This window comes from Tursiops truncatus, chromosome 5, assembly GCF_011762595.2.
Source record: "Tursiops truncatus isolate mTurTru1 chromosome 5, mTurTru1.mat.Y, whole genome shotgun sequence".
NCBI lineage: Eukaryota > Metazoa > Chordata > Mammalia > Artiodactyla > Delphinidae > Tursiops > Tursiops truncatus.
This window is the reverse complement of record NC_047038.1, coordinates 20,138,753-20,160,832: the sequence shown is the minus strand read 5'-3', so window position 1 is coordinate 20,160,832 and position 22,080 is coordinate 20,138,753. Positions and strand designations below refer to the sequence as shown.

The 22,080-nt window shown below is 39.1% G+C and overlaps 1 protein-coding gene across 1 annotated transcript in view; it reads right to left on the bottom strand.

Moving 5' to 3' along the window:
• Positions 1–3,535: 3,535 nt before the first annotated feature.
• Positions 3,536–22,080, bottom strand: part of QRFPR (pyroglutamylated RFamide peptide receptor) — an 81,373-nt gene continuing 62,828 nt past the window's right edge. Inside the window, exons 3-4 of the mRNA XM_019927878.2 lie at positions 5,043–5,128; positions 3,536–4,022 (exon numbers count right to left, since the gene is read on the bottom strand). Of these exons, the coding sequence (XP_019783437.1) occupies positions 3,886–4,022; positions 5,043–5,128 (223 nt within the window). The 3' untranslated portion in view covers positions 3,536–3,885. The remainder of the gene's footprint in view (positions 4,023–5,042; positions 5,129–22,080) is intronic.

Sequence of the window (22,080 nt, the reverse complement as noted above, 5' to 3'; positions counted from 1 at the left end):
AACTTTTTATTTTGGGGGGGATTATATCGGATTAATTTTTTATTGTTTGTAGAATTTTATTTTTATTTATTTATAGTGAAGTATAGCTGATTTACAATATCTTAGTTTCAGGTGTACAGCACAGTGATTCAGTTATATATGTATGTGTATATATTATACGTATACATAATATTTATATATTCTTTTTCATACTCTTTTCCCTTATAGGTTATTACAAAATACTGAGTAGAGTTCCCTGTGCTATACAGTAGGTCCTTGTTGGTTATCTATTTTATATATAGTAGTGTGTCTCTGTTAAGCCCATCCTCCTAATTTACCCCTCTCCCTCCTTCCCCTTTAGTAAGCACAAGTTTGTCTTCTATGTCTGTGGGCCTATTTCTATTTTGTAAACAAGTTCATTTGTATCTTTTTTTTTCAGATTCTAGAGCTCTCTGTCATCCCTCTCAATGCCTCTCCTGTGCCCTCCTTCTTACTGCCTTGGAAACTCCAAAGAGGCTGTCAGAGCATTAACTCCAAAACCGATTCTCCCCCAAGGGGAAACTTTTGGAATGTGGCTAAAAAACTATTTTTTTCTGTTAGTTATATTTATATTGATGTCCTCAAATCAGTCTCCAGATAGTATTTTTTTTATTTCTTTAGATAAAACTTTCATATAAATATTTTAATTACTCTCCATGTCTAAAAGAACTTTCAGTTAAGAGGCTGGTATCTGCAGTTTATTGGGCTACCACAGAATCTTTGGGAAGGTTTTCCAAAGAGCAAATCTAAATCATGAGCAAACAGGGAACTCACATAAACAATCTCTTTCTACTTTTATTTCCAGAACAAAAAAACTTGAAGTGGTGGACAGGGGTTTCATGGTTATATTTTATGATGATTACGAAAATAATTAATTGAGTCAAGAGTGGAATATACGTGGTTTGGCATGAAAAATGTAATGTCTCTCCCAGCCAGAAGAGTGATTGAAAAGAGGAAGAATCGCTTTCTCTGTAATTCGAGACTTTTTACTGCAAAAGACAAAACTGAGAAAATTTTTTATATAAATCTACATATATTTTTAATATCAATATTGACCTCAGTCCAATCTGATTAACAGGAGTTAAGGGGAAATGAGCAAAAGGAATTGGATTTGCATAGAATTTAAATTTATAGTTACTGGTTGCTGGCAATGCTATTTTTAGTGACACTTACTTAGCCTTATTCATGCCTATCCACTGCATTCTATGCTTTCTTAAATCTACTATATGTTCAGAATTGCCATAAGAAGGAAAAAATGAAAATCCAAGCAATATACAACAGCCTGAGAATACATAGCTTCACTCAGAGGGCCATTCAGTGGAATATGGTGGGCTCTTGATTTTTTTCAATTTTATTGAGATATAATTGACATATAACAGTGTATAAGTCTATGATATACAACATATGATTTGATATATGTGCATACTGTGAAATGATTACCACCATAAGGTTAGTTAACATCTGTCACTTCATATAGTTACAAACTTTTTTCTTGTGATGAGAACTTTAAGATCAGCTCTCTTAGCAACTTTCAAATACACAATACAGTATTGTTAACTATAGTCACCCCACTGTACGTTACATCCCAAAACTTACTTATCTTATACCTTTGACCATCTTCATCCAATTTTCCTACCCCCCACCCCCCGAAACCCATAATTTTTTAGGGGAAAGAACTTGTAGGGGAAGTTAGGTAGTGAAAAAAACTTTCAACATTTTTTGTCTGTATTTACATCATATGTTGAACTTTATCACTTTAATGAGATTGACATTGAAGGAGTAGAAGGTGATGCCATATAATAGGTATCGACCAATCTACTGACCGAAGTTAGCACTCCAGATATTAGCAGGCTCCAATACTGACTAGGATAAGGAGGCTTGCTAGTGTCCATATGTGTCAGAGGGGAAATAGCACTGTGGTCGTGGCTCAGAGCACCCAGAAGACATGATGCCTGAGCCACAGATGTCCCTGTTCCTTACTGACTACATGGAAAACTTGGCAAGGATGCTTGGATTTGCAATTAAATTTTAGGAAATTAACTTGCTTCCTGATAAATGTTCCTGTAATCAGGAAACATGTTGATTTTCTAAAATTAGCTTTTTTCTTCCTTTGAAGAAAAGAGATTTTGGGTGTTGTGGGCTTTTTGGTCTGTCTCCTCCATTCCTTACATCTGTAGTCAAATGAAGTAGACTGTTTGAATTCTTCAATAAATTAATATAAATTCTTTATCTGGTTGTCACAAAAGTGACTATTATTAAGAGATCATCTGGGCTGTTAAGAGACGTCTTTTAGTTATATAATAAAGTCTTGCTTTAACTAGATAGGTGGGGTTTTTAAAAAGTCAAGATTAAAATGCAGAGTGGCATTATTTGAGGTTCTTCGTGGTTTGCTTCCTGATGGACTTATGCATCCAGTTGGCAATAGAGATCTGAAGTCGTAATGCAAATCTATCCTGGTCCCAACCGCGGTTTGGCACCATCTGGTGGCACGTATCCACCACAGCTTAAATATGGAGTGGTGGGCATTCCAGGAGAGGCCCAACGATTTCCAGGAATCTTCTGGTTGTTTGGCTCCTTTTTCACTGGCTCTAACTTGGAGAGACTGGGCTAGGAACATACTGACTATGCAGGGAGCCACTCTTCACCTTATCACCTACTTTGCCAGACAATGTTGCCTGTCATTTCCAAGGTAAGAATTTTTACCTGTTCTTTGAGAAGATAATAGGAACCAAGTATCCATTGCACAATCTTGGCGCCATTGTGTGAAAGGATTTTACTTTAATTTAAAGGTATGAAAAATAGCAGAGGACAAGAGCAAAATCCTGAGGCATGGTTCCAGATGATTCTTCCATGTATTCCCAGGTTTGATATAATGGTAAGGGAATGGGCAGACAGCAGGATAAGAAGTGTACTGTGTCATTGGGCATGGATTCCTCATAGAAGGGGAATGCGTCCCCACTTCTCTTTTGGTGTGAAATAGTTGGGTTAACACCACAACTCAATGCCTGGAAAGACTGAGCAAAGGGTCCCTTGTATTGTTTGAATTGACCCTTATTTTGAACACCTTCTATAGTACCTAACTTTTCTGACTGCTAGAGTTATTGTTTTTTAAAGGCACTATTATACTTTTAATACATACAATTTTACAGAGAATTTTTTTAATTCCCAATCTCACCACCCCCCAAAAGTGATTCTTTAAAAGAATACATAAATGTGTTTCAAAAATTCAAATAGTGCTAAGAATAATAAGATGAAAATTAATCAGCCTTTTTCTTTTCACCTTCTCCCTCAAATAACCACTGTCAGCTATTACTAAGCTTCTCTTATACTCTTGCAGTTATATACACATGCCTGAACAGTTCTGCCTTTTACTTTTTGCACTTAATAATATATTTTGGAAATCTTTCTGTATCAACACAGGTACATACAGATCCACCTCGCTGAAGAAAACTACATAGAGACAATCATTGGCTGCCTTAGCCTAGTTTCCACCCAAGAGCAGAGCCTGAGATAAAGCTTTTTGTACAAGTAGTTTATTGGAAGTGACTCCAGGATCATGAATGAGTGGTAGAGGAAGTATGGTAGCCAACTCCCAAGACCGCCCAATGTTCCCCACCCCTTGGTATTCACACTCCTGTGGAGTCTCCTCCCATATTGCACCAGAGTTGATCTATGTCGCTGACAGCATACAGCAGACGTGATGATAGGTCCCTTCTAAAGCTAAGTGATAAAACACACTGTAGCTTCCTGCTTGCACTCTCCCTTGTCCTCTCTCTTGGATCACTCGCTCTGGGGAAAGCCAGCTGCCATAAGGTGAGCCGCAGTCCACACTGGGAAAAACTCCTGCTCACAACCACGTGAGTAAGTTCAGAGGTGGATCCTCCAGCCCCAGTCGAGCCTTCTGATGGATACGGCCCTGGCTGACATTTGAACTAAATCCTCATGAGAGATCCTGAGCTGGAAACAGCCAGCTGAAGCGGATTCTGATTTGTTGACTGTGGAACCTGTGAGAACAAAAATTTGTTATTTTAAGTCACTAAGTTTTGAGGTAACTTTTAACACAGCAGTAGATAACTAATACAGGAAGTCAACCAGAGAGGGAGGGAAAGTCAATGTAAGGATATGTTCATTGCTGCTATGGTCAATGGATGCTCCATTCAGCAGGACTTTCTGAGGAGCCTTATGAACTGCATGTCAAGCATTCCATCAGCCCCATCCTTCACTGGTCAAGTGTGCTCCATGGGTGTTGACTCTCCAGCACTTCCAGGATACACATGTGTGAGTGCCAAGTGGGTTCTTACAGGCTTCCCATGCCACATTGTGAGACACATGACGTGGCTCAAAGCAAGACTGGCGGGTTGTGCCTGTGCAAACCTGCTTGAAAACTGCTCGAAACTGCAGGCTTCACAGCTAGAGGAGTGGACAAGATACAACTACACACTTATAACCGTACACATCAAAGATACTTCCCCTCCCCTTTCTTTCTGCAATCTATGCTACATGGCTCATTTTTAACAGAACATTCTTTTTTGGTGTTTTTTTTAAAAAAATACTGAAACTGAATACATTTGCCACACTTCTTCCTTCATGTGAAAAGTCAAGGTTTTATTGTTAATGTGTCTATGCTTAACTCTATATAAATTTATAAAGTAACTATTTTTCCCTTCAATTTGCAATCCATTAAATTAATAAAGGGTCATGTATTCTAATGGATAGCACTAAAACGAATCAAAAGAATTTCAACCCTCCACATTGTTAATCCACTTCTCTGAGATCCCTTTGGAGTCTGTGACTAACTAAAGCAAGAGAAATTTTGCACTTTGGGTGCCCATTATGAGCTGAGATGAATCACCACTTCCTCTAACACATCAGAAATTGCAGTTCAATTCAACTGTGAGAGATGTTGAAATGTTGATATTTTTCTCTTAGTTTGAATTTTGTATGAACTTTCTTTGATCATATGGCTTCTCAAAACCACCTTTCTATTTTTTGGAGGTCAGTCTTAAACATAGGAAGACATTTACCTGCACCAGGGAAAACAAGGTCCTGCTTCTTCAATGGGGCGCTCTGAGTTTGTGAATCTTTCTCGTCTGAAATTGGATGGAGAGATCTGTTGGCAGAAACAGCCTTTAAAATAAAGGTAACAATGACTCAACTTCTGAAGTAGAGCCAGGTTCTCAGGCTGCAGGGTGCTGGGGTTAGCAGAGAGAGAACTCATTTCAGGAGAGCACAGGAAGCTACTTAATGTTGCTTATGAGTCAGAAGAGAGTTGGATCCGTGATGACTGAACTCTTATGTAGTTACACATATTCGCAGATACCTTAATATGTGTGTGTAAAACATGTATGTGTGTATTTTTATTCATCTGTGTTCTATGTTTTGCTTTGATAGGAACCCCTCATCCCCATCCTTCCTCAGCTTTTTGAAGACCGTAGTAATGAGTCACTGCTGCCTATTGCTTTGAAACTAAGGACTTTCTAGGTCAGAGATTTTTTTTTAACATTCTCCTTAATTCAGTCCCCTCGGTGGGATTTTATATAAGTGTATGTAGTTCAGAGACTTCTTGAATGAGGAAAGAAAAGTTAATCTATATTCACAATACATCTGCTATGTGCTTGGAACTTTATACACTATTTTATTTAGTCCATAAACAGGCATAATACTTCACTCTGAAAAATGTGAAAATGGCAACAGGGGCTTAGTTATGCTAAGAGACTTCTCCAACATAAACTAGGATGTGGCAGGCTGGAAGTGAAGTCAGGGATTTCCTGTTCACATAACCCGTGATCTTCCCACCACAACATACTCTCTCTAATTCTTTGTAATCATGGCCTTTGCCAAGGTTCAGTGCTGTGCCAGGTCACTACTTCTCTGTATAATTGTTTCTTCTGAAAAATGAGATATTTAACGCTGAGAGCCAGTCCAGTTCCAACACTATTTAACTTCATTTTGTTTTCCATCAGGGGCTTTTAGGGTCTGGCCATTCATAACAAAAATGCTGAATGATACACATAAGCCATGCTTGGGACTACTAGATCTGCCATTATTGAGACATTGATTACTGCCCCATTTTTCAGAGACTTGTCCATTTGTTTGGACGTTTAGAAATAGTTTTGCAAACAGAGAAGCCTCATATAATCTGTGCTCAGCTGGGAATCAATATAGGTTTTCTCTATCTGACTGTGGGCCTTCAGGCCAGATGTCTTGGGAAAATTTTAGGGAATTCTGCTTGATAAACCAATTCCACTAGTGAGAACAGAGCCTTCTCTTTGGGGCCTCTAGCCCCCTCTTTCCATCTTTGGAAGCAAAGAGGAATAGGCAAACAGCTGGAAAAAGCAGGATCTCATCCCAACACTCTTACAGTCATCACTATATCTATATATTGTGCCCTCTTAATTCTAATAGGTGCCCCCCACATGCAGAAGTTAGGTGATATTTCTGGCAGTTTCAAGATAAGTTATTTTGTTGGAGATGATCTTTGAAGTAGTACTAAAAGGTAATATTTCCAGGGGTCATTACTACTTTAATAGGACTTTAATAATCCTACTTTTTTTCCTGGAAGAGAAAGAACCCATCTTCCCATCTTACAAGAGGCACTGGGGTGTCTTCTGGCCAATTGTTGGCATGAAGAGCTATCTTGAAAAAGAATTCTGATCAACTCCATCCCTTTTGCTCTATTAGCCAATCCACATGTTTTTAAAGATACATTTTGAAAATCAAAGAAATAGAAAATGTTATCACTGCCAATTTCTGTTTGATAAGCCAGTGAAGAAAGTTAAAAGAGCAAATGACAATGAAGTGAAAACTAATATAGATTAACTGAATGCAAAGATTATTTCTTAAGGTTCTGTACATGATACTCTTAGCCTTGTTTGGCTTGAACAAGATAAATTAAGTATCAGGCTTTGCATATATCTTTGCTTTGCAGTTACATTTCTCTCCTTGAAATTAGAAGCCAAAATTCTGTGTTCAGGTTATGAGGGTAATCTGGCTGAAAACATACTGGAATCAAAGATAACTTTTTGCTAAATAGAATCAATTAGATTCTAACAACAAAAAACTCTTCTTTCTAAGTAAAATCGAGACAATTCTTGAGACAACAGTAATTAACTCTCTCATAACTGGAGTTTTAAGATCTTAATTTGGTCAAATAAAGGAGGAATTGAATAGGTTCACTTTATTAAAATTAGCTCCCAAATAATTCTGTGATACAGACGAGAGAGCCACAAAATAAAAAATAAACAATCACTACTAGTAACAACTACTACTATTTTTACTACTAATAGTTACAATTTATTATGCCCGACCATGTATCAGACACCATGTGTAATGAAGCACTGTTTCTCAGCAGTGCTGTGTCTTTTTTTTTCTACTCTTTGTGTTCTAGTTTGTGCTTTCAATTACTGATATCTTACATCGGCAACTAGCTGAATATTGAACTCTAGAATTGTGTTCTTTTAATATTAGGAAATATAATTTTATTTTCAAACAACCAAATAAAAAGTTCAGACTGATTTAAATACTTTTGATTCGAATGTTGGATATCACTACTTTTACTTTGCATTTGAATTCTCATAGTTATGAATATTTAGAAGACAACTTGAAACATTTATGAAAATGATTTTTATTTTTTTCATTTTTTGCATTTACTGTAATTTATATTTGTATAAAATACATTAACATTTTGTACATTTTGAATATGATTATATTTATTTTTAAATCTTGTAGATCCCATAAGTAGAACACAAATTATGAGGAAGTGTTGATGACAACACAGCTAGTAACCTTACAGAATTAAAGGCCAAAAAAATTGGAATTAATATAAAATTATTTATGATTTATATGTGCTTTTATTTATATATACTCATCCAAATATTGTCAAAGCAACACTCATACATGAGCAATCATGATTAAATTCATACGTCTTTGACATTTTGCCACTAAACTATAGTTTGATGAATATTTTAAAATTTTGGTTGTGATGAGGCATATTTGTCAGGGTAGACATATAGGACTCATTTTATTTGTTTGCTTCTGTTATTTGTAACTTCTAAATATTTAGGGCTCTGTTGAACTGACCTTCATTTGTATTCTTGCCCAGGGCCCTACAAATGTTAAGGGTGGGCCTGGGGAGAGGCACTTCCACTCCTGTAACATTCTCCAGGTCCCTGCCCTTAGTGCTGGACTTAGAGATCCCCTAATCAGACCCCTGTATTTTACAGATGGAGGAACCCTGATGGTTGGCTTCAAGCCTAAGCCAAACCATCACGTTGTCTGCATAGACCAGGAAATGGAGGCCCCTGAAGCAGGCAGAGTGGCATGTTCCTTGCGCTCAGCTGGAGGACTGCCAGGTCCTCTCTTGCAAACAGTTCACTCATCTTAGACTGAAAGCATGGGCCGCGATAGCCAATTGTATGAGGTTAGCTTATTCCTCAGGCTCGCAGGCAGCTCACATGGGCAGCAGGCCCCTAACCAGGAGCCCTCTCCAATTGCCGACCCTCTCTCTCTAACTTATGTATCTTTTAACAAAGCATTGTGTTGAGGCCACCCCTAGGAATAGTGCAGTATCCTGGGGCTAGAAGCAGCTAAAATGGTATCACTGAGAAGGTGGTGACCAGAGTCTAGGAGAGAGATGAGTGTGGAGATGGCTGCCTGAGAGTGGCCTTTAATGGATGGACACATTCAAAGTGACCTCAGAAGGAAGGAACGGGGAGAAAAATTCCATATCTTCCACCTATTTTCCTCCATCTCTGGCCAGGGCTCCCCATTGGTCAAACCTAGCTGGAGGTGAGAAGGCACAGAAACCCTGAAGACGTAATACTTACCAGTCAAGACAGAGCATATAAAAAGGGGTGGAAATGCATTTGCAGGGGCAAATGGGTGAGATTTGGTACAGCAAGTGAGTCTTTTTATCATATATTTTGGATCTTTTGATTGTCTTGCTAAGCAGAATAAGTAGTGGCTGGAGGGACCAGAGCACTCTAATACCTGAGCAAACAGGGCCCCTGTGCAGGTTGGAGTGACTTCCTCCACAATATCTGAGACCCTTCCAGTGCTTGGGACCAGCTGGGACCAGCAGAGCCACCCAGGAAGGGTGCTCTGAGAGCAGATCGAGACCTGTGTGGGCCTGGTCTTCGTTTCTTTCCATCAGGGCACTTTTTTTTTTTTTTTTTTTTTTTTTTAAATTTTTACATAGCTACTTTTATTCTTAAACCTATCTAATTTCTCCAAAAAATCTTCTCTGATTTCACAGTGTATGTTAGTCTTCACTTTTACCAGCCTAGCACCCTATAGTATGTTTTTACTTTATAGTCTTTTTTTTTGTGTGTGTGTGTGTTAGTTTCTGCTTTATAACAAAGTGAATCAGTTATACATATACATATGTTCCCATATCTCTTCCCTCTTGCGTCTCCCTCCCTCCCACCCTCCCATTCCCACCCCTCCAGGCTGTCACAAAGCACCGAGCCAATATCCCGTGCCATGCGGCTACTTCCCACTAGCTATCTACCTTACTACGTTTGTTAGTGTGTATATGTCCATGACTCTCTCTTGCCCCGTCACAGCTCACCCTTCACCCTCCCCATAACCTCAAGTCTGTTCTCTAGGAGGTCTGCGTCTTTATTCCTGCCTTACCCCTAGGTTCTTCATGACATTTTTTTTTTCTTAAATTCCATATATATGTGTTAGCATACGGTATTTGTCTTTTTCTTTCTGACTTACTTCACTCTGTATGACAGACTCTAGGTCTATCCACCTCATAGCTCAATTTCGTTTCTTTTTATGGCTGAGTAATATTCCATTGTATATATGTGCCACATCTTCTTTATCCATTCATCCGATGATGGGCACTTAGGTTGTTTCCATCTCCGGGCTATTGTAAATAGAGCTGCAATGAACATTTTGGTACATGACTCTTTTTGAATTTCGGTTTTCTCAGGGTATATGCCCAGTAGTGGGATTGCTGGGTCATATGGTAGTTCTATTTGTAGTTTTTTAAGGAACCTCCATACTGTTCTCCATAGTGGCTGAACCAATTCACATTCCCACCAGCAGTGCAAGAGGGTTCCCTTTTCTCCACACCCTCTCCAGCATTTATTGTTTCTAGATTTTTTGATGATGGCCATTCTGACTGGTGTGAGATGATATCTCATTGTAGTTTTGATTTGCATTTCTCTAATGATTAATGATGTTGAGCATTCTTTCATGTGTTTGTTGGCAGTCTGTATATCTTCTTTGGAGAAATGTCTATTTAGGTCTTCTGCCCATTTTTGGATTGGGTTGTTTGTTTTTTTGTTATTGAGCTGCATGAGCTGCTTGTAAATTTTGGAGATTAATCCTTTGTCGGTTGCTTCATTTGCAAATATTTTCTCCCATTCTGAGGGTTGTCTTTTGGTCTTGTTTATGGTTTCCTTTGCTGTGCAAAAGCTTTGAAGTTTCATTAGGTCCCATTTGTTTATTTTTGTTTTTATTTCCATTACTCTAGGAGGTGGGTCAGAAAGAATCTTGCTGTGATTTATGTCATAGACTGTTCTGCCTATGTTTTCCTCTAAGAGTTTGATAGTTTCTGGCCTTATATTTAGGTCTTTAATCCATTTTGAGCTTATTTTTGTGTATGGTGTTAGGGAGTGATCTAATCTCATACTTTTACATGTACCTGTCCAGTTTTCCCAGCACCACTTATTGAAGAGGCTGTCCTTTCTCCACTGTACATTCCTGCCACCTTTATCAAAGATAAGGTGTCCATATGTGCATGGGTTTATCTCTGGGCTTTCTATCCTGTTCCATTGATCTATATTTCTGTTTTTGTGCCAGTACCATACCGTCTTGATAACTGTAGCTTTGTAGTATAGTCTGAAGTCAGGGAGCCTGATTCCTCCAGTTCCTTTTTTTTGTTCTCAAGATTGCTTTGGCTATTCGGGGTCTTTTGTGTTTCCATACAAATTGCGAAATTTTTTGTTCTAGTTCTGTGAAAAATGCCAGTGGTAGTTTGATAGGGATTGCATTGAATCTATAGATTGCTTTGGGTAGTAGAGTCATTTTCACAATGTTGATTCTTCCAATCCAAGAACATGGTATATGTCTCCATCTATTTGTATCATTTTTAATTTCTTTCATCAGTGTCTCATAGTTTTCTGCATACAGGTCTTTTGTCTCCTTAGGTAGGTTTATTCCTAGATATTTTATTCTTTTTGTTGCAATGGTAAATGGGAGTGTTTTCTTGATTTCACTTTCAGATTTTTCATCATTAGTATATAGGAGTGCCAGAGACTTCTGTGCATTAATTTTGTATCCTGCCACTTTACCAAATTCATTGATTAGCTCTAGTAGTTTTCTGGTAGCATCTTTAGGATTCTCTATGTATAGGATCATGTCATCTGCAAACAGTGACAGCTTTACTTCTTCTTTTCCGATTTGGATTCCTTTTATTTCCTTCTCTTCTCTGATTGCTGTGGCTAAAACTTCCAAAACTATGTTGAATAAGAGTGGTGAGAGTGGGCACCCTTGTCTTGTTCCTGATCTTAGTGGAAATGCTTTCAGTTTTTCACCATTGAGGATGATGTTTGCTGTGGGCTTGTCGTATATGGCCTTTATTATGTTGAGGAAAGTTCCATCAGGGCACTTTTTGATGTTCTATTCCACACACAAACGGGCATCAGAAGCTCGGAGTAGCTCTGGGACTTGTGCTGTGGGATTGTTGCTAGTGATCCTCGCCAGACCCCAGTTCCAGGGTGGGGGCCAGACAAGTGGCTCACTCTGCTGACTCGTGTAGTTCTTTTACGGGATCACGTGAAATTGGGCCACCAGCATGGTGGTGACAGACTGACTTGATGTGACTCTCACTCAGGTTAGACACAGGATGAGTTCAGGACTCTATTTTACTGCTGACCCTTGGCTCAAGCAGCATGTGTGGCCTCTCAATTGTCAAGGTTCCAATCAGGGTGCCACCTTCATCTCTAGAACTCATGAGTGGTGGGCATGGCAGAAGGCATCCTTTGGCTTGTGTATCCCCCACCTCTGGTACCCAGAGCAGTCTCCCACCCCCTCTGAAGGCTCCATGCCATATATTGGTCAGTGCCCCAGACCAGGCCACACCTGTCTGGCTGATAGACTTCAAGACCAATGCACTACAAGCCAATGGGTCCGTGTCCGCTCTTATCTCTGGAACTGTGATGTGCTCTGAGGTCTGTCTGAGACTATGCCAGGTAAGGGTGACAATCCTTGCACAATGGGACCACTCTTCTCATTTCAATCACTGGCCTCTTGCCTGTCCTTCTCACTGGCGACACTGTGTGGAAGGCAAGGGTACAGGTGACACTGAAAGAGAGAACATTCTAAGAATACATTAAGGACTAAAGAGTTCAAGAGAAGATATGATTGGAAAACGTTTTGCTATATATTTAAGCTATAAAGCTCTGGATGGTAAATTTAACATCATCGTGAATAAATTATTGTTCTAATTTCCCTGCATAGATGGGGTAAGACTTACATTTGTGGGCTTCTCCAACAAAGCACTGAAACACTTTCTAAGTCACTGGAAGCCAACATTCACGGACAGCACAATAGATAGCACAGTATTTAAAGTAATGATATAACCAGCATTAAATAAATGGTATTGAACAACTGCAGAGGCAAGAAGAGCTTTTGTTTCCCACATATAAAGAACCAGCATTACAACAGCACTGCTACCATTTGCTTGTGGTAAGAGATATGAAATTGTGCAGAAACTTTGTCAATAAAAAACAGGAAAAGATGGTTCCCAGATCTGAGCAGAAAGAAACGGTGCCTGGATGCCACAAAGCATCTTTATTGAACCGATTAAACAATAAGAAATTACTTAAGTACTTCTTCTCTCCCGTTTATTCTAAATCTTCATCAATAAAATACTATTCCTCCCACCGACCCATGACTTTTATAATGCATTTTAGTCTAGATGTGGATATAGACAAAGGATCCAAAAAAAATTATTTGCCTAGAAGGAGCTCTGTGGAGGACCCTAAGGAGCTTTCTCCCTTAGTGACTGGGAACAGGGGGCAAGGTTAATACTGATTACAAAGGGAGTAGATATAATGTTGATGTAATGAGATCACTGACCCAAAAGACTGAAAGCTGGGTTCAAGTCTGGGCTCTACTTCTTACTAGCTGTGTGGCCTTTTTGTTTTTTTAAATAAATTTATTTATTTTTGGCTGTGTTGGGGCTTCGTTGCTTTGTGCGGGCTTTCTCTAGTTGCGGTGAGCGGGGGTTACTCTTCATTGTGGTGCACGGGCTTCTCATTGTGGGGACTTCTCTTGTTGCGGAGCATGGGCTCTAGGCACGCAGGTTCAGTAGTTGTGGCTTGCGGGCTCTAGTTCAGGCTCAGTAATTGTGGTGCGTGGGCTTAGTTGCTCAGCGGCATGTGGGATCTTCCCGGGCCGGGGCTCGAACCCGTGTCCCTTGCATTGGCAGGCAGATTCTTAACTACTGCGCCACCAGGGGAGCCCTGTGTGGCCTTATGTTTTTCTTTTTTTTTTTGCAGTACGTGGGCCTCTCACTGTTGTGGCCTCTCCCGTTGCGGAGCGCAGGCTCAGCGGCCATAGCTCACGGGCCCAGCCGCTCCGCGGCATGTGGGATCTTCCCGGACCGGGGCACGAACCCGTGTCCCCTGCGGCAGGCGGACCCTCAACCACTGCGCCACCAGGGAAGCCCTGTGTGGCCTTTCAAAGTGAACTTGACATCACAAATTCTCAGCTTATTCATATATAAAACTGTAGTAATAATATGTGCCCTCCTTACCAAATAGGTTTAGTTTACTGACAACAGAAATTCATGTTTAAGAACAAACTTTGTAAACTTTACAGTGATTTGAAATAGGTATTTTGAAATAGCAAATTTTGTATAAAAACAACGAAAATTCTTTTCTCTTTAAAGTAATTCAACACTCTGTATGCACATTCTGTTTATTTTATTCTAATTAGTGAAAAAGTAGTCTCTCTAAGGTCACCTTTTCCTTTCAGTGGTTCAAAGCAGCATTCATTAGGCCTCTTTATGTAATGGAACAGTCAAAATTGCATTAAAATTATTAAAAAGCCATTTCCCATCAAAGGCTATTTGATTTGGGCTTTCCAAACCACTGACAATTTCACTGTTGTGTGTTTTCAGCAGAACTATGCATTTAAAGCTTATATATAAGCTGAAATTCTCCCCCAGGATATCAAGAACACCACAACTTTCCTTTGGTGTCATTTGTGTTATGATTTTAATTATTTCTTGACATTTCAGGAGTGAAAGCTTTGGCCTCCACTCTCTATGACTTCAAAAGATGGATCCCATTAGATCAATAAGTGGGCCAAGGGACCGAGGGGGTAATTTATACTGCCATTGCCATTCAATTTTCTTTTAGCCTGGGGTCTCTTTTAAGCAGGAGAACACGAAGATGAAGTGCTGCTGTCTAAGCAGAAAGCCAAGTGGAGAAAAGACTGGGCTCTATTTTCATTATTTGGCTGAGAAAAATAAACCTCTCTTTGTCTATCTATGTCTCTAATTTATTACAGTTCTTCATTGCAAAGTATTTCCAAAGATTAAAGTCCACAGTCCATTTGTCATTGTAGAGTTAGAGTGTCTTAGCCCTTGTCTCCTTGCAACAAGTTTACCTCGTTTAGACCTCACGTCAAAAGTCATGAACACACAGCCATGAACTTTGGAAGGGAAGTCAGGGGGTATTGATTTGGGGGATCCTAACCAACTTACCCCTAAGTTCTTGCATACTGTGAAATCAGCATGTGATATAAATGAGGGTGATGTACTACCACAATATCACAGATGTAAACGAACACACTACTGTGGTTTACTAATAGAAATAAAGTTCTCTCTGTTTCTGACCTCAGTCAGACCATTATTAGAAGGTTGTGAAATAGACTCATTTGGAGATACTGTAATTAAAAGTAAGAAAACCTAAGAAGTATTCAGAAGTCAAAAATGACTATAAGGTTAGGAAGATCCTTTGATGAAGGCCTGAAGGTCTACTTTGGGTTAATGGAGACATATGAAAGGGATTTAATAGTAGCCTTTGGGCTTCCCTGGTGGTGCAGTGGTTGGGAGTCCGCCTGCCGATGCAGGGGACGCGGGTTCGTGCCCTGGTGTGGGAGGATCCCACGTGCTGCGGAGTGGCTGGGTCCGTGAGCCATGGCTGCTGGGCCTGCGCGTCCGGAGCCTGTGCTCCGGAGCGCGAGAAGCCACAACAGTGAGAGGCCCACGTACTGCAAAAAAAAAAAAAAAAAAAAAAAAAAAAAAAATAGTAGCCTTCAAATAAGAGAAGGTTTTTAACAGGAGGCAATAAGTTTTTTCCTTATCTTCCTAATAGGCCTTTATTACTTTGCTTGAATTTATTCTTTCCATCTTCTCGCCAACTCTCTGTTTTTTGCAACCTTAAAAATCAGTTGCTTCTTAACCCTGAAGACATTCATTTCAAATTTATAACAAATTTAACTTGCCACCATGACATACGTAGGGCCTTATATATACAACTCCATCCCCAGAATCTGTAATTTCTGTCCACTCAACCCACCTTTCAGTCACTGCTTCCTTCCACTCACTATCCTGTCCTTTCCTCTCAACTACTTAACATGACTCCTACTCCAGGGTCAATCATCTTGCCACAAGGACTTCCAGGCCCAACTGGCCCTCTAGTCTCTGTATCTCTGCTCTCCCACAGCTGGAGATATTTAATCCTTGCCTGAAGACCGTCTTAGTTGAACCTCCAGGTCTTCCTCACCAATTTATCCAGTTAGTAACAAGTTAGTCGCGCTTTCATCCAAATACTTCTTGTTCCTTCCTCATTATGCTTAACTCTGGTTCGGATTGTGGTAAGCATTTTCCTGCAGCAAGAGTCAGCATACCAGAGTGGTGAAAATGTTCACACCCTGAATTTAAACAGTTTGCCCCTTGCTAGCTCTGTGACCTGGGACAAATTACTTAATATCTCTAAATCTCTCTAAACTATAAAGGAAAGATATTGGTAGCATCAATCTACAGAGGCAGACTTAACATGAAACTATCAAAGCTTAAGCTTTAGGGTTCTTCTCTTGCACAGGTTCCCTTCAAAGTCTTGGGAGGAAGAGCACTAGTAATGTGTTTTACTTAGTCATATCTTCTTGAAAATTTTGCAACAGTATGATATGTTTGATGTCTGTCTTCCTTTGTTGCAATTCCTGTCATTGTATGGTATATAGACTGGCCACAGACATTTCTGGGATCCAGGTACAGGGAAGTTTAGTTGGTCATATATTTAACTTGAGTGTAGAAAGATATAAGTACGTGTTTCACAATCACTTTGTCATGTATGATTAAATTTTACTTGCTTCCAGAAATATTCTTACTTTACTGCAGAGCATGGCATCAGAAGTATGTGGATACAGGAGAAAAATCAAGTTGTGAAATGTACAAATCCAGAAGATAATTTGCATAAAACTCTTCCAATTAGATTTATAAAATTTATATTAGAGGGTTCCAATCCTGTAGAGGGCTATTCAAAGGAGCATAGGAATATAGTCAGTAAGACAGCAAATACCAATATGAATGTACCATATGCTTTTTGCTAAATATCACTCAAAAAAGATATTTTGATATATATCATTCAACATAGATATTTCCAGAATTCCCGTGTCTGTAGGACACAAACCAATAGTAGCAGTATTAATACAGAAAGCAATTATATCTGTAACAAATATTAAAGAAATTTGATAGGGCTTTCCCCAAATTTTACAATCATCTTAAAAAGTTATATTACCAAGATCAATTTTCAGCTTAATAAAAATTGATAATGAGTGTCTAACTCATTATCAATAATGAGTTATGAAGTTGAAAGAAGTTTTTCTAAGTAAGCAACAGTTTAAAAAAGAAAACAAACTTTGACAAACGCTGCTAGAGAAAATTTTCTATTCTCTGTATCTGTTATCTATTGCCTGGATAATGCTGTGTGCCAACTGCAAAATCTCAGTGGCATTCACGGATAAGCATTATTGTTCATGAGACTGGAGGAAGATGGGGGTTGACCAGATGGCTCTCTCGATCTTAGCTTCATTTCTTCATACGTTTGGGGATCAGCTAACTGTAGGCTGATCTAGGCTGGCTCTTGGCTATGACAACCACGGTGATGAGGCTCTGCTTCACGTCTCTCATCCTCCAGCAGGCTGGTCTCATTGTAAAGGTAGAGGTGCAAGACAAAGGAAGCTCAATTGTGCAAGTGCTTTTCAAGTCTTTTCCTGCTTCCAATTTGTTAACATCCCACTGACCAAATCAAGTTACATGGTTAAGCCCAAAGTCAAAGTGGTAGGGCATTACAAAGTTATGTGACAAAGGTGTGAATATAAGCTGTAGTGAAAATGGGGGCCATTTTAAAAATTGATTCATTTAAATATAAACATTATAAAATGCTTCAAAGGTATGGTGCAATCACTTCTGACATTCCCAGATTTATTTTGCAAAGTACTAGTTACATAGAGTCACAGTAGAAAATGATTATAGAGATGAGATTTTAAAATTAGGATTTAGAAATAATATACATTGACTTTTAAACATTAGATATTACACAAATTACCCCCTTCCTGATAAAAATTTACCATCAAAATTTACCATTCTGTTTTATTTATTGTGTTACTTACAGTCTTACCTTTAAACTGAAGAGATAGTACCTGTGTAGAGGCATTTGAGGGATGTACAGATTTCATCAATGTTATTAACAGAACTTTATTATTATTTATTATTAGTGGTTAGCATTATTGTGGTAATTATTTTTCATTTCTTACTATTTAATAGCAGAAAGTAGAATGAGCTAAAAGGTGGAAGGGGGAAGATGAATAGCTGAACTGATATGTTAGGGCTGGGATGTTGAGAAAGGTGCTTGCCTCAACAAGCAGCCAAAGTGTGGCATGATGTTACTAGACTGAACACAGAAGCCACCATCACCCTTTACTCCAGGACTTGAGGGGGAGCTAGTTGCACTGAGGGAATTACCAGAGGCAGCTCTCCTTCTCACCGGCATGTAACCAATAGCTCTCCATTTGAATCCAGCCCCTTCTGACCTGATCTCCAAGGTGCAAAAAGAGTGTATTTTCCTAAGGCACAAATATGATTATATTACTCCCTAGTTTTTATGGTTATTGCAGTGGCCTCCACATTGAAACTCATTAGTGCTCTCTGTTCAGACAGGGGCTCACATCTCTAGTCTCAACTCTTAGCACACCTCTTTATTCTATTTTTAAAACAAACAAAAGCCAACAGATCAAACAAGGAGAGAAAAGGTGTTTTCCAACCCCAAGTGTCCTGCAGTGTCTTGCTTCTGATCACTTGGGCATACCATGCCCTCTGCATGAAAAAGTTTCCCTCTGACCCCCCACCTACCCACCCAGCCCTGCACCCAACATAAGCATATATTTCCTTCCCTCTCCTGCCTTTCCTATTCTTCCTTCAGGGCTGAACTCAGATCATACTTTCTCCAGAAAGTCTTCCTGGAAAGCAGCCTTCCTCAAACTTGCTTAGTGTCTATCCTCTGGGAGCACATAGACCTGTGCATTTAACCCATCGTAGCCTTTATCACTCTGCACTGAAATTGTCTCTATATGTGCCTGTTTCTCTTCTAGATGCAAGACTCTTATGGCCAGGGATTGTGCCCTGCTCAGGATGGTAACCCAAACCCAAGCTTAGCATAGTGCCTGACACAAGAGAGGGACCAAATATTTGTTGTTTTAAACTAAGCATCAGTGGAGAAAAATAGGGATAATTACATTCTTATATTATTGTAACCAGAGATCTTCTGAATGTAGTCGAAAGAATCAGCGCTACTCTCAACCCTTCTTGCTTAGTCATCTGTTCTTTCAGTTTTGTCAAATAAGGACAAAATGCCTCCAATATTCTAAAGATAAGGGAACAGACATTGTGCCTTTTCATGCCTGAGGACACAGTGACTCATAACAGGATGCTAGTGTATGCTGGAAACACCATCTCTCTGTACTGTTAAACCCACTGTCCTTTACAATCAGCTGTGTTTATCTCCAGATGTGTTCTTTTGCTATAAGTCATCAATGTATAGCCTGAGCTGGGAAGCACATTTATTCTCTCAGGCTACCTGCTACTGGAATAGATCATGTTCAGGGAATTCTTCTGTAGCTGATCTCAGTATTTGTCTAGATCTAGGCTTTAAATAATTAAAAAAAATTAGAACATGTGTGTGTGTGTAGGAAAAAGAGGGTGTGTGTGTGTGAGTGAGTAAGAGAGATGTAAAGAGGCAAAAAATAAAAAAATATATGCCTTCTATCATAGCAATAGGAAAAAATCTATTATCTTGGATTTAAGGTTAGGAGTGTGTTCCCATTTTTCATTGCTGGGTAAGGAATCACCTCAAAACAAGTATCTCCTTGATTGCAAACGGGGTTGTACATCTTTCTATTGTTATGCTAACTAGCTGTATTTCTTACAGTACTCAACTTTTGGTTTCAGGACCCATTTACACATTTAAAAATATTGAGGACCTCAAAGCTTTTGTTTATGTGGATCATATCTTTTGATATTTTTACCATATTACAAATTAAAACTAACAAGTCTTACAATAGGCACTTATTAATGAATTGAAAAAACCTATTATATGTTTTCAAATATAAAATTTTAATGAAAAATAATTGCTTCTAAAACCAAAAATAATTTGAGAGGAGTGGCATTGTTTTATATTTTTACAGCTTTAATCTGAAACTTGTTAGAAGACAACTGGATTCTCGTATTTGCTTTGGTACGCAATCCATTACAATGTGTTGTTTTAGTTGAATTATAAGAAGAAAATTCAGTATCTCACAGATGTGTAGCTGGAAAAGGAAGAATATTTTAATAGCCCTTTCTGAAAATTGTAGGTTGCTTTTTTTTTTTTTTTGATACTGCACAAAACTCACCAAGTGGCTACTTCTTAAAGGTTACTTTGAAAACAGAATCTGAAACCATAGTAACGAAATTTTGGTGTTCTTTTCAGTAAAATCCATTGGCATTTCTAGGACTTTCAATATATTTTTCTACCCATGCATGATTTTAAAATATCATGCCTAGGGCTTCCCTGGTGGCGCAGTTGTTGAGAGTCCGCCTGCCGATGCAGGGGACACGGGTTTGTGCCCCGGTCCGGGAGGATCCCACATGCCGCGGAGCAGCTGGGCCCGTGAGCCATGGTCGCTGCACCTACCCGTCCGGAGCCTGTGCTCTGCAACGGGAGAGGCCACAACAGTGAGAGGCCTGCGTACCACAAAAAAAAAAAAAAAAAAAAAATCATGCCTAAGCCACTTAGAAAATATTAACTTGCTGAGTTATTTAAAACTTCCAAACATTATCACATTTCATTACAAAGTATCAAAAACTCAAATTTGTTAATATTATCACCAACCTCATCAGAAAAGTGTTGAAGAACTGGCAAGCGGTCAAGTTTACCATAGTAGTTACACATTTTCCAATATTCTGATTTTTCACTTGAAAACTCAGCTTTTTGTCACTGGCAACAAATATAATTGTTTTCATTAAAGTGAGAGCTTACTCAGTTCAGTTTCAAGAAAATGTCTTCCAAATACCTAAGTTCAAATAACCATAATTTGTCAATTCCTTCAAGTATAATGTTGTTCCATGAAAAAAAATGGCGAGTTCCTCTTGCAGTTTAAACAATCACAAAGTGCTTTCTCGAGATACTATTATACTTCAGTATTCAGCAAAAGTGCTTTTTTGTTTTTGTTTTTGTTTTGCGGTACACAGACCTCTCACTGTTGTGGCCTCTCCCGTTGCAGAGCACAAGCTCCGGACGCGCAGGCTCAGCGGCCATGGCTCACGGGCCCAGCCGCTCCGCGGCATGTGGGATCTTCCCAGACTGGGGCACGAACCCGTGTCCCCTGCATCGGCAGGCGGACTCTCAACCACTGTACCACCAGGGAAGCCCAAGTGCTTTGTTCATACTTCTTATTTTGTCACACAGCAAACTAACAAGTTGTGTCCTCAAGGACTGAGATTTAGTAAAACTGATAACATAATGTTACTGCTTCATCGAGAACATTCTTCATTAAAATTGGCCTTTTTGTTTTGTGTTGTTTTATTTTGTTTTGTTTACCATGAGTGCACAGTGGTGAAAAACACAGTGATCACAAGTTTGGTGCTGCTGTCTTGGTTTACGCTAAAGCGCCAGTAGTTTGCTCACCATTGCTTTTGTACAATGTCAACACAGAGGGCTTAGTATCCAAAAATATAAACAACTCATACAACTCAATAGCGAAAAAGCAATCCAATTAAAAAATGGGCAGAAAATCTGAATACACATTTTTACAAAGAAGACATACAGATGGCCAATGGGCACATGAAAAATGCTCACCATCACTAATCATCAGGGAAATGCAAATCAAAACCACAAAAAGATATCACCTTATACCTGTCAGAATGGCTATCATTAAGAGGACAGGAACTAACAAGTGTTGGCAAGGACTGGAGGACATTATGCACTGTTGGTAGGAAGGGAAGTTAGTACAGCCACTATGGAAAACCGTATGGAAGTTCCTCAAAAAATTAAAAGTAGAACTATCATATGATCCAGCAATTACACTTCTGGGTATTTCATTCAAAAAAATGGAAACACTAATTGGAAAAGATATATGTACTCCCATGTTTATTGCAGCATTATTTACAATAGCCAATATATGGAAACAACCTAAGTGTCCATTGATGAATGAATGGATAAAGATGTGATAGACACACACACACACACACACACACACACACACACACACACACAGGAATATTATTCAACCATAAAAAAAGAATGAAGTCTTGCCATTTGTGCAAACTTAGATGGACCTCAAGGGCATTATGCTAAGTGCAATAAGTCAGACATGGAAAGACAAATACTGTATGATCTCTCTTGTATGTGGAGTCTAAAAAATATATTAAAATTTTTACATAAAACAAGTTTGTAGATACAGAGTAGAGAACAGATTGGTGTTTGCCATAGTCAGGGGATGAGAGATGGGAGAAATGGGTGAAGAGAGGGAAAAAAGGATTTGATTCTAGAGACATTGCTT